The sequence below is a fragment of the Monodelphis domestica genome, chromosome 2 (assembly GCF_027887165.1).
Source record: "Monodelphis domestica isolate mMonDom1 chromosome 2, mMonDom1.pri, whole genome shotgun sequence".
NCBI lineage: Eukaryota > Metazoa > Chordata > Mammalia > Didelphimorphia > Didelphidae > Monodelphis > Monodelphis domestica.
This window is the reverse complement of record NC_077228.1, coordinates 376135405-376148881: the sequence shown is the minus strand read 5'-3', so window position 1 is coordinate 376148881 and position 13477 is coordinate 376135405. Positions and strand designations below refer to the sequence as shown.

At 35.0% G+C, this 13477-nt stretch overlaps 1 protein-coding gene across 5 annotated transcripts in view; it reads left to right on the top strand.

Moving 5' to 3' along the window:
• Nucleotides 1–13477, top strand: part of CDK19 (cyclin dependent kinase 19) — a 248765-nt gene that overhangs the window by 194976 nt on the left and 40312 nt on the right. For all 5 annotated transcript variants that reach the window (XM_001368694.4, XM_001368653.4, XM_056814348.1 and 2 more), the window contains one exon: nt 13153–13210. In XM_001368694.4, the coding sequence (XP_001368731.2) occupies nt 13153–13210 (58 nt within the window). The remainder of the gene's footprint in view (nt 1–13152; nt 13211–13477) is intronic.

Here is a 13477-nt window from a genome sequence, read left to right as displayed (position 1 = left end):
GGCCTATACCAGGGGGAGTTTTAAACTCCCTGCCTCTAGGCCTCTGGAGAAGATTACAGGTTTCTGAGAGGAAAAAGTTGGGGGGAAAAGGAGGAAAATTCAACCAGAAACTCACCACTGAACCAGACAATAGCTTGTAGCCATGCTAAGATGCCAAAAGGTCTCAGTAAGTAGCTCTTAGCTAACTCTCCACCGCCAATCAGGGAAAGAGAGAGAGAGTGTTCTTAAGGGAAGAAAAATCTCAAATATATAGACCTTTCATCCTTGTGTCTCCTCCTCTAAATTTTCACATCTACCAATCACATTAAAGGCTTTTTTTCCAGGACTGCCCATACTTTTAGTTCTCACCTTCTTTGATTTGATTATATCTTTTGAGTTACTTAACACTTCTTTGTTAAGTTCACTTTTTGTTAGTTACTTGACCTTTTTGTGATTAATTTAACCTCTATAGTTACTTAAAATCTTTTTATATTAGGATACTAAAAATAGACTTCTAGCTTCATTATAAAGTAAGAGTTAAGTACTTTCATTGTTCAATCACGAGATTGAACTTTATCTTCCCCATAAGGTAAGTATGTAAGTATCTTCAGTAGGGTGGAGTAATTTAAAAGTTCCCAAGATATTCCCGATTCTGTTAGACCAAGTATCTCCATTGTTATAATCAGGAGGTAGCTAAATCAAATCTCCTAAAGTACTGTCTGAGTAGGGTGGAGTAGTTTTTAAAGTTCACAGCCCAAAAGTGACAATAGGAAAAAATATTTATAGCCTTACTCTTTGTAGTGACAAAAAATTGTAAAATGAGGGGTGCCCACCAATTGGGGAATGACTGAACACATTGTGGTATCTGATTGTGATGGAATAATATTGTGCTGAAAGGAATCATGAACTGGAGGAATTCCATGTGAACTGGAACTCCTGGAATTGATGCAGAACAAAAGGAGCAGAACCAGGAGGCACTGTACTAAAAGAGACTAATACATTGTGGCACAATCAAATGTTATGAACTTCTCTACTAGCAGCAATGCAATGATTCTGGACAATCCTGAGGGATTTATGAAAAAGAATCCTATCCACATTCTGAGAAAAGAACTGAGTAGAAATGTAGAAGAAAAACATATGATTGATCATATGGTTCAATGGGGATATGATTGGGGACTTTAAATGATCATTCTATTGTAAATATGAATAATATGGAAATAGGTTTTCAACAATGATACATGTATAACCCAGTGGAATTGCTTGTCAGCTCTAGGTGTGGGGAGGGAAGAGGGGAGGTAATGAACATGAATCATGTAACCATGGAAAAATATTCACAATAATTAAATTAATTAATTAAATTTTTAAAGTTAATTTTTTGCCTTATTTACCTAGTTGGTGAATTCTGACTTTCGGGACAATTTTTTTGTTCATGTGTCTGTTTCCAGATGACCTCTTCTACTTTTAAAATTCTTTTCCCAGTTTTATTTATCCTTTTGTTATTTCTTTTTTGAGCCCTTCCAGAGCCTGAATCCAGTTTGCTGGAGTTTCTGAGATTTTGCTTAAATGTTCCTTAGCTTCCTCTGTTCCATTTGTTCTTTGTTGTTTTTCTGAATAGTAGTTTTCATGTATAGTTTTCTTTTTTGCTGTTTAATCACATTTTTTCCTTATATACTTGCTTCTCTTTTTTTCTGTTGGCTCTGTGAGTTTGAGCTTTTCTGCCCTTTAGAGGCTTCTTTTCAGCACATCTGCTATATTGGTGCTAAAACTTTCATGGTAGGTGTCTAAGATGGAGGTGTGGCGGCTGAAGGCTTCAACTAGCCTTCCCTTTCTTCTGCTTCTCTTCTCTAGTAGCCTCCTTGCCAGAGAAGTCATAGCCCTGAGCTTCCTATAGTCATGGTAGTAAGTTACTCTGCCCTGGTTGGAACCCTTGTCCTGAGATCCCACCAACCACCTAAGTCTCAGCACAGTAAGTGACGGAGGGGCATTTGGGCCCTTACTTCTTTTCCTTATACCTGAAAATTCAACCTTCTCTTGAGTACCTTTTAAGCTGAATTGAACAGGAGGGTCCTGCACCTCTGTCTTGGATTTGGTTTTGGATTTGGTGTCCTTCTTGAAGAGCTTTGCTTTTGATTGGTGTTGAAGCATATTTACAGAGGAATCAATTTTTGTTGTTTATAAGGCTCCATCTTGATGCTGCCCCCCCACCCACACCCCCTTGAGTCACCCTTTAATTTAATATCACTATCTTAACTATGAAGTCTGGTAGCAAAAATTATTTTTGGGAAATATTATTCTAGGAGTAAGGAGTGAAGAAGTCACTGACTTGAGACCTTTTCAGAAGCTACTTTCTTCTGAATAACAATAAAATTACAGATAATTCAGTTGATTATATTTTAACATATAGGAAGCAATTTCATTGATATAAAAGCCATTTCCAAATCAGTTGTCCTTATCTTGTCTAAATACCGTTGACTAGTTAGAATGAAGATCAAAATCAATACCATACTACCAGAATTCAAGTAAGTGTATATCAGGTACAATGGAGATAGTTTTAACCTGGCCTATTTAAACAAGCTGACGACACCAAAAAATGGAAAATGGATAAAAGAACAAACAGTACAGATTGCCAACTTTTCCTGAGGAATTTAAATGATAATAAATCAAGTGCCACAATAAGTGGGCCCAAAATGTTTGAAACCACCTTAGCCATTAAATAGTTGCAATGATAGATTTCTATATAACATGGGAATAATTATTTCATAAAAATTGTTTAGAAAAGTCAATTGTATTAATAAAGAATAGTGTTAGAACTGTACCTGATTATGATAATCTAAATATTTTAAGACTATTTTAAAATGGAAAAATTAGAGGGAATCACTCTTTGCGGATGATATGATGGTTTACTTAAGGAATCCTAGAGAATCAACCAAAAAGTTACTCGAAATAATCAACAACTTTAGCAAAGTTGCAGAATACAAAATAAACCCACATAAGTCATCAGCATTTCTATATGTCTCTAACCCATTTCAGCAGCAAGAATTAGAAAGAGAAATACCATTTAAAATCACCCTAGACAATATAAAATACTTAGGAATCTATCTGCCGAGACAAACACAGGAACTATATGAACACAACTACAAAACACTTTACAACACAGTTAAAACTAGATCTAAACAATTGGAAAAACATTGATTTCTCATGGGTGGGACGAGCTAATATAATAAAAATGACAATCCTACCCAAATTAATTTACTTATTTAGTGCCATACCCATTGAACTACCAAAAAACGTCTTTACTGAATTAGAAAAAAACATAAATAAGTTCATTTGGAAGAACAAAAGATCAAGGATATCCAGGGAAATCATGAAAAAAAATGCAAAGGAAGGAGGACTTGTAGTCCCAGATCTCAAACTATACTATAAAGCAGTGGTTATCAAAACAATTTGGTACTGGCTAAGAGACAGAAAGGAGGATCAGTGGAATAGACTTGGCGTAAATGATCTTAGCAAGACAGTTTATGACAAACCCAAAGACCCCAGCTTTTGGGACAAAAATCCATTATTTGATAAAAACTGCTGGGAAAATTGCAAGACAGAATGGGAGAGATTAGGTTTGGATCAACACCTCACACCCTACACCAAGATAAATTCAGAATGGGTGAATGACTTGAACATAAAGAAGGAAACTATAAGTAAATTAGGTGAACACAGAATAGTATACATGTCAGAACTTTGGGAAGGGAAAGATTTTAAAACTAAGCAAGACTTAGAAAGTCACAAAATGTAAAATAAATAATTTTGACTACATCAAATTAAAAAGGTTTTGTACAAACAAAACCAATGTAACTAAAATCAGAAGGGAAGCAACAAACTGGGAAACAATCTTCATAAAAACCTCTGACAAAGGTTTAATTACTCAAATTTACAAAGAGCTAAATCAATTGTACAAAAAAATCATGTCATTCTCCAATTGATAAATGGGCAAGGGACATGAACAGGCAGTTCTCAGCCAAAGAAATTAAAACTATTAATAAGCACATGAAAAAATGTTCTACATCTCTAATAATCAGAGAGATGCAAATCAAAACAACTCTGAGGTATCACCTCACACCTAGCAGATTGGCTAACATGACAGCTATGGAAAGTAATGAATGCTGGAGGGGATGTGGCAAAGTAGTGTGACAAGGAAATCACTTTAAAAGACTGATATATATAAATTTAAGGTCGCCAAGGAATTCAGCTATGTAATTTCTAAATGAAAACTCAAGTCAGCAGTCAACCTTTTATGGAGTTTAATTACAAACAGGAGGAAGAAAGGTATTAGAGAGAGAGAGAGAGAGGGAGAGAGAAAGGGGAGAGAAGGGAATAGGGCTTAAATACCCCTTCTGTTTAGGCTGGGCCAAAAGGCCCAAGCCCTTAGATAGCTGAGGCAAAGAAAAGAGATCAGTCCCTATCACTCACGTGACCAAAATGGAGAAACAGTCTCAGGGGCCTCCACCTCCAGCTTCCTTCAGAGCAAGCTTCTCAGAGCACAACTTCTCCAACCAACCACTTGGTCCTCAGACCCCTCTCTCTTTAAGGAAACCATCCAAGTTCCCGCCCCTCAGTTCTCACATCTACCAATCACTGTCCATGTCTTCCCTGTGCCAATGGTGGCTCTAGCTTAACCCAGGACCGCCCAGAGGTCTGTGGCTTTGCACATGTCTGTTGAAGGTCATATTCTCAAATAATTAAATCTTGATCCTTTGCTGCAGCCCTTCCTAAATCCTGTTACCCTGAGTAGGGTGGAGATTGGAATAATTAAATTTTGATCTATGCTGCAGCCCTTTCCATTGTTCAGCAAAAGGTTTCTGTCCTAAAGTAATCTTAAGAAGGGAGGAGGAGGAACCTCCCTTCCCAATGGAGTTCACATTCCAATGGTGAAATTTCCAACATTCACAAGTCTAAGAAATTTTGAGGTTTACAGTAGGGACACTAATTCATTGCTGGTGGAGTTGTGAATTGAGTCAACCATTCTGGAAGGCAATTTGGAACTATGCCCAAAGGGCGCTAAAAGACTGTCTGCCCTTTGATCCAGCCATAGCACTGCTGGGTTTGTACCCAAAGAGATAATAAGGAAAAAGACTTGTACAAGAATATTCATAGCTGCGCTCTTTGTGGGATGCCCTTCAATTGGGGAATGGCTGAACAAATTGTGGTATATGTTGGTGATGGAATACTATTGTGCTCAAAGGAATAATAAAGTGGAGGAATTCCATGGAGACTGAAACAACCTCCAGGAAGTGATGCAGAGCGAAAGGAGCAGAACCAGGAAAACATTGTACACAGAGACTGATACACTGTGGTACAACCGAAGGTAATGGACTTCTACATTGGTGTCAATGCAATGTCCCTGAACAATCTGCAGGGATCTAAAAAGCACTATCCACAAACAGAGGATAAACTGTGGCAGTAAAAACACCAAAGAAAAGCAACTGCTTAACTGCAGGGGTGGAGGGGATATGACTGAGGAGTCTAAATGAACACTCTAATGCAGATACCAACAACATGGAAATGGGTTTGAATCAAGAACACATGTGATACCCAGTGAAATCGCGCGCCGGCTATGGGAGAGGTGGTGGGAGGGGGGGAGGGAAGAAAAGAAAATGATCTTTGTTTCCAATGAATAATATTTGGATATGACCAAATAAAATAAAAAAAAATTAGCGGGAAAAATCCATATCTTTTCAGTGAATAGGTGAAACTACTGTCAAAATAAATTTGATCACAAATATTTTTGGCATGTATTTGAAAAATTTAAAAATATAGCAAGAATTAACTATTTAACAAATGTACTTGCAAAAATTGGTTATCAGTTTGAAATGAATTTGACTTTGAACCTTACACCATATACCTCTTAAGTACATTTCATTTGGATAATAAGCACATATGATTACAACATTGTAAATAAGAATATCAACCATCTCAAGTCCTCCCAATTAAAATTACAAAGAATAAATAAGTCTCTAAAGAAGAAATATGAGAAGATACCCATATCTCTTTAGAGAAGTTAGAAGGTTCATGAATTTGATATCTTGTACATATTTTAAGACTTAATATTTTTTTTATTTTGCTGATTTTTTTTCTTCTTTTTCTATCTTGTTTTTAATATGAGATAGTTTGCTAAGAAGGAAGAAGAATGATATAAAACCCCAAAAGATATCAATAAATATTTTAAAAGAAAATTCCATCTGGAGAACAGATATAATCATTAAGAAAAATGTAAGACAGTGGAATAGAGTATTCATCTCAGCTTTGGAGGAGAAATGGAAAGTAATTTCAGGGAATAGTATAAATGTGCCTGACTACATTAAAATTTTAAAACTTTACTACAAAAGTCAATTGGCAATAAAGATCATTGATTGAGGAGATATTTACAAAAATGATATAAAATTGATGTGTAATATACAATGAGATAAAATCAAAGTGGTAACTCAGTCTATAGTAAATAAATGATCAAAGGAAATAGTTTTCAAAGGAGGAAGCACAAAGTATTAGGGATTAGCTAGAAAAAAAATTTTAACCCTAATCCAGCTACCTTGAGATATTATCTTATAATAGTCAAATTGTGCCTACTTCTTGTTTTTATAAACATAACCCTGACTGAGAAGTTTAAACAATATGTATTTCCTTTGTATGACTACTGTTTGTTAATTTTTTAAAAAAATCACCTGGAATAGAATTCAATTGTAAGGCTTTCATCAAAAAAGATGACTCATGCCAGATTCTAATATAGAAGTGACTGGAAAAGTTACTTCATAGGGTGATCTTTGCCTTCAAGTGTAGTATCATGCAAAGGTATTGTGATGGGTGAAATCTTAAATAACTGAGAAAACAAGAGTTTGTGTTTCCAAGCATATCGCTTTATTGGGCACTGCATGCGAATTGTATAGTGTATTGGAACCATGCCTCCTCAGCTTGGCAATAGATTTTGAATATAGGGAGAGATATTTTTATGCATTAAAAGTAAAAAGTTAACAGGATATAAACTAGGATACAACAGTAGGTAATGTAATATCTAATTGGAAAAGATTAGGGGCTTTCCAACTTGGGGAAATAAGAGTGAACTGGTTCAATTCCCCAAAATCAGAAAATAAAAGGTGTCCCACTACCCTCTGTATTCAGTCAAAGGAACATGGAAACAGCAACCAATTAAGCAATATGAGGCCAATTTTCAGATAAGACATATTGGTTGCTTGAGATGTATAATTGTGAGAAAACTCTTTGCATCAGTCTTCTTATCTGACTGACTCTGGTTAGCATGACTCTAGGTCCTTAGGAGTCTCTAAGCTATAGGTAAAGATAAGTCCAGTTTTCCAGTCTTGCAGTGCTAGTGAAATAAAATCCTTCCTCCATAGGGAGGTAGATTGTTTGGGAAAGGTGTAGATGAATGGGAGATGAAACACCCACTTAGGGACCTCCCCAGGGCCAGCAAAGCACAAAACCCTTGGGCTTTTGAAACCAAGTTTATTTTGATAATTGAAGCCAAAGGGAAAGGGTAGGAAGGGTCCTAGAACTACAGATCTAGACTCAACCCACCTCCTATGCACCTCTCACAATTTCCATAGTTGAAAAGGTTTCCTCACTAACTGAACAAAGTTTCCTCACATGACAGAATTTAATTGAAAGGAAACTGAATTAGATCTAGAATTTGAGCCACAAGATGGAATGCATAAAATTCTTTCAATTTCCACAGTGTAAAATAGGGAGATCTTTGCTAATCTAAATTGTTTCCTTGTATGATGGAATTCATCTGTTAATGGTGAAGTTCTACAAATGTTCATGGCAAAGTTTTATCAGTATCAGGCTCAGGAATATTATAGGATCCCCTGTGTGTCTCCATAATTAATTAAAAAATTTTTTCCATATTAGTAAATCAAAGTTGAGCATTAACATATGTTCATGGATATTATGCATGGAGTGATAACAGATATCCACATATTAAGTGAATAATAATGTTATTAACTTTACTGAAGGAATTGACAAGGCTGGCATTTTTATTTCTCTAAAGATAGCAATAAATGTTATTTTTTGGGACCCTTAGTCATCTGTTTTTATTGTAATATATAATAATAATAAGCATGAAAAACAAAGAAAAACTAAGGAAGGATTGATTGTGTATGATATCACTCTGTATCATATAGTTTGCTTTTTTAAAGAGTCATATATATTCAGTATGTGCTTATCTGTGTTACTTTATAAACTTTATTTTCTTCATTTATGTGTATTCTAAGGTAGTCATCCTGATTTAATCTCTTTTTATTATTTACTACCATAAGTATATATTCATAAATTTATTATAAACGGTTAAATTTTGTTAAATGTTTCAGTCCACTAAAGTTCTATACAGTAATGTCTAGAAATGCCTCTTCTTTGTCTTTCTAACTTCCAGACTCATTCACATGATATTCTCTGGACAGCCATTTCTGTATCTTGCTTTCATAGGAGAAAGAAATCTGGCAAGCAGGTGTTGTAGCTACATTAGTGCCTACAAAGGCTCTGCATGTAGTGTAAGATACTAATCTCTCTCAGATAGAAACTATAACTTTTTTATGGGTGCAATGTGTTGCTTTACTTGTTTTATATGTTATATAAATATGATCATATGAATATAAATACATATGGTATATAAATAAATATATAAATAGTAAAAATAAAGGTTTGGTATGGGGCCTAGAGTTATTCATAATTTTCACATTCATGGGAGTCTTGTGAACATTGAGAGAATGACAATATTCATTTTTCTTATCTTGCTTTTCAAAATTTTTCTATCACTACCTAGCCACAATAGACTGAGAATTGTCTAGGAATGGTTTCATTCTTCAAATCCAAGATTAGACCAAAAGGAGAAAGCTGGAGAAAATTTTTACAGAAAATACCTATGGTAAAGGCCTCATTTCTCAAATATATAGAGGTCTAAATCATTTCCCATTTGATAAATGGTCAAAGGATCTGAATAAGCAATTCTCAGGTGAATAAATGAAGGTTATACATAATCACATGAAAAAATGCTCTAAATCACTCCTGATTAGAGAGATGCAAATTAAAACAACTCTCAGGTACCACCTCACACCTATCAGATTGACTAATATGACAGAAAAGTAAACTAATAGATGCTGGGGGGAGGGGTCGTAGGATGTGGCAGAATTGGCACACTGATACTGCCTATTGGTGGAGTGAACTGATCCTACTGTTCTGAAGAATGATTTGGAACTATGCCCAAAGAACTTTAGAACTGTGCATACTCTTTGATTCAGCAATACCCCTACTAGATCTATTATTCCAAAGAAATTTTTACAAAGGGAAAATGACTTCTTTTGTATAAAAATTTTGATAGCAATTCCCTTTGTGGTGGCAAAGAATTGGAAACTGGGGGAAGGTTTCCATCAGTTGGGGAATAGCTGAACAAGCTGTGGTATATGATTGTGATGGAATACTACTGTTGAAGGGTGATTTAAGAAAAATCTAGAAAGTCCGATGCAAAGTGAAGTGAGCAGAACTAGGAAAACATTGTACCCAGTAATAATACTATGATATGATGAACATTTATAAGTGACTTGGCTATTTTTAGCAATAGTGATCTAAAGAAATCCTCAAGGACTCATGATGAAAAAAGCCATATGCCTCTAGAAAAAGAATTTATTGTGAAGATAGGATTACTCTTCCCTTACCTACTTTTAAACTTAATCAACAAAAGCGAATACATCCCTACTTAACCCTAAGGTAGGGGATATCCACAAACTACCTACTAAAGGGATTTGTGTCTCCAGAAGCACCTGACTGCCCCCTAGGCAGTCCTAAGCAAATGTATAGACTACAATTGGTCCCCTAAAGTGGAGGAAGGAACAGGAAGTGATGCAAAGAGAGGTCTTTTAAAAGTAGCCAAAACTTTTTGTCACAAGGTCTTTGGGCTCTTTCAAAGCTCTGGAGGCTGGTGGAGGATTTTCCTTAGTGTGGACCTAGGACTCTAGCATTTGTTAAGATTGCTCTTGGATTTTCCTCTTTGTACTACAATGTGGGTAAGTGAAAAGCTGACTCCTTTCCTGGCTTCTCTTTTTGTTCTTAAACCCTTACCCTCTGTTTTGGAACCAATACAATGTATTGGTTCCAAGGCAGAAGAGGGGTAAGGGCTAGGCAATGGGGTTCAAGTGACTTGCCCAAGGTCACACAGCTAGGCTGTGTCTGAGGCCAGATTTGAACTTAGGACCTCCCATCTCTAGGTCTGGCTCTCAATCCACTGAGCTACCCAGCTGCCCCCTCCTTTCCTGGCTTCTGGAGAGATTATTTTCTGGAGGAGGCCATGTGATTTATTCACTGCTGAGGGTCCTCTGGTGGAGGGTTAATGAACCCTGCCTGAGTTTAGCCAGGCCCTTGAGAAACATTTAGGGTGATTAGTTAGACTGTTTATTCTACCCTTTCACATTTCTCTATTCTTTCCTTCTATTTTGTAAATAAAGTTGTTAAATAAAAAGTCATTTTGACTGGAGTTATACTATTGGTGACCACATTCTCTTATATTTAGTCAAACCATAGTAATTTTATCCCCTACATTATGGAGTCTGAATGTAGTCTAAGACATACTATATTTCACTTTATTTCTTCACTTTTATTTGAGTTCTCTTTCACAAAAATGACCAATATGGAAAGCTGTTTTACACTCTTATGCATGTATAATTATATCAGATTGTTTGCTGTCTCAGGGAAAGGGGAGGTCAAGGAGAAAGGGAAGATGAAAAATTGGCTCAAATTAAAAAAAAAAAAGGGTTGGGGGACAGCTAGGTGGCTCAATGGATTGAGATCCAGGCCTAGAGATGATGGGAGGTCCTAGGCTCAAAATTGGCCTCATACACTTTCCAACTACCCATTGCCTAGCCCTTACCATTCTTCTGCCTTCTGCCTTGGAACCAATACACAGTATTGATTCTAAGATGAAAGGTAAAGGTTTAAGAGACAAAACTAAACTAAAAACATTAAAAATGAAGGTCAAATTATTTTTTCATATAATTGAGGAAAAAATAAAATTAATTTTTTTAAATCATTTCATTCTTTGGAGTATAAAAAATATAAGTACTGTAGACTGAACAGTCCACAGTTGATTTATCAGTGTGCTTCTATCAGTGTATTTATATCATGAACAAACATGATGGTTTGACAGTGAACTGAAAGGGGTCATGTATAGGGTTAGTGCTGTTCAATGAACCTAAGCCGTTCTTGGCAAAGGAAGACCATCTTTTTGAATGTTGTTATCCTTCCAGTGAATTAATGAAAGAAAAGCACTTTCTACTTTTTTACTGTGTGCCTAACCCTGTGACAAATGCCAGGGATAAAAATACAATAGGGAAGTGGTGTCTGGGAGAGAAAGTCATGAGAATGATGAATGGAACCATCAGGAAGCGAATTTAACAAATACTTTCTAGAAACCATGGCACGATTTACTTTATTTTTAACATCTAGAACCATGAAGTAGAGAACTTAAGGAGTACAGGTTGTGTTATATAGGTGGCCAGGTTGGGTGTCTGGGCATCTGAGTTGGTGAGCTGACATTGGCTAGGTATAATGGGCCATGTGGATTTATGTTTTTTGACTCAATGAAATGATTCTCTGTACTTGGATGTTGTGAAATACCTGCCTTCAAATAATTAAAGTTGTAGATAATATAAAGGGCAAAGATAAGTTACATGATGGGTATAGAGCAAACTGTAGCATATTACTGATGAAGAATTACACTGAACTGTACATACCAGACATTAGAGAGATGCATGTCCAGAAAAGAATGTGGACTGATCATGTAGTCAGAGCAAGGGATAACCAATGGATAGTTCATATATTTCATCCAACAAAATGTTAGGAGATCTGGAGGAAGTCTCTAGTATATTTAATGGACCAACAGTTAGGATTTATTAAAAGATTTAGACAAAAGTTGTCCAGGATTCATATAGATCACAGTCTATACTGGTCTTCTCATCCTTTGCTGCAACTTTCCTCTAGATCTCATGACATTGTATGTATACTCATCTTGGAATAGATGCAGTCTATAAAATAAAGTATCTGGAGATTAAAGAGAATATTAAAAGACAAATTTCCTTTTCTATTTTTGATGGTATTTTAACAACTTTTCCAATTCTAAATACTTTGATCCCAAAGTAAGGCTATTCTGAAAAGTGACTGATTAGAAATAGCAAGCAATTATTAATCCTATATGCCCTTACTATTTCAAATGAGGCCTCAAGGTATAGAAATACAAATAATAGTATTAAAGTCAAGAAGATAACTGTTCAGATTATACTTCTGAAATTGATTGGTAGAGAAAGTTCCTACATTGGATATTCCTATAGAGGAAATCACAGATCATTCTAGTATTTAGGAATGATTATATTTATATGTCTGTGAAGCTCTCTTTTTTGTTTATTAAAAGTTTCTTTTTATCTGACATGATTTTATTGTTTTAGGGAACTCCACTTCTTCAGTATAGATGTAAGTACATATTGAGGGTGTACACATACTACCCGAGGGTACCCAGTTAGTGTATTTTAGTGAAAGTACTTGATCCCTTTAAATCTTTTAATCCACTATGAGTAGTTCATCGTTGATTTTAACTATTTTCTTCTTGAAAATATTTCATATTTTCATTCCTGTAGCTTGGAAAAAAGACCAACTATCTATGTTTAGAAGACTATTAAAGAAGTTTACTTGTTTTCCCCTAGCAGAGTTTCTTTATGTATTAAAATTGAACTATTGTATCTAGTTTTCTGAATGAAGGGAATTGTTAGGTATTGTACTTTAAAAAAAAATTCACATAAACATTTTGATAAGAGAATTTACTTCTAACAGAATGATAAATATGACGTATTAGTGTCTCTTCTAAATGAAATGAGTGCAAATGTTGATTTTATATAAAACAAGCTTGCTTCTAAAATAAATCTTGCTTTCGAAACTTATTGATATGAAATAGTTGTTAGTATTTACTTGAAATAACATAAAATATAAATGCTATATTTACTAATTAGTTTGTCATTTTGAACAAAATACTGATTTAGTGTTTCCATCATATTATGAAAACATTTTTGGTAGTTTTTGAGCATGTCAGAAGTATTCATTTAATTGCCTGAATACTCTTTTATTTTTATTTTTTAGAAACCAGCAAATATCCTAGTAATGGGAGAAGGCCCGGAAAGGGGGAGAGTCAAAATAGGTAGGTAAATATGGCTAAAATAATTTATAAAGTGACTGCTTTATCAGAGCACCATAGTATCCTTCATACTAGTTTTTGATTGCAAACATTCTTACCATATTTTATGAGAAACAGGGGGAAAATTAATATTGGGAAATCTAAACATAGATTTTTAAAGTAAAAAATTATTTTTAGAATATTTGACTTTTTCTGTCAAAGATTCCATGTACCTTTTAAAATCTTTTTCATTCTCAGATTCCACAAATCTAAGATAGAACAGCATTGTTA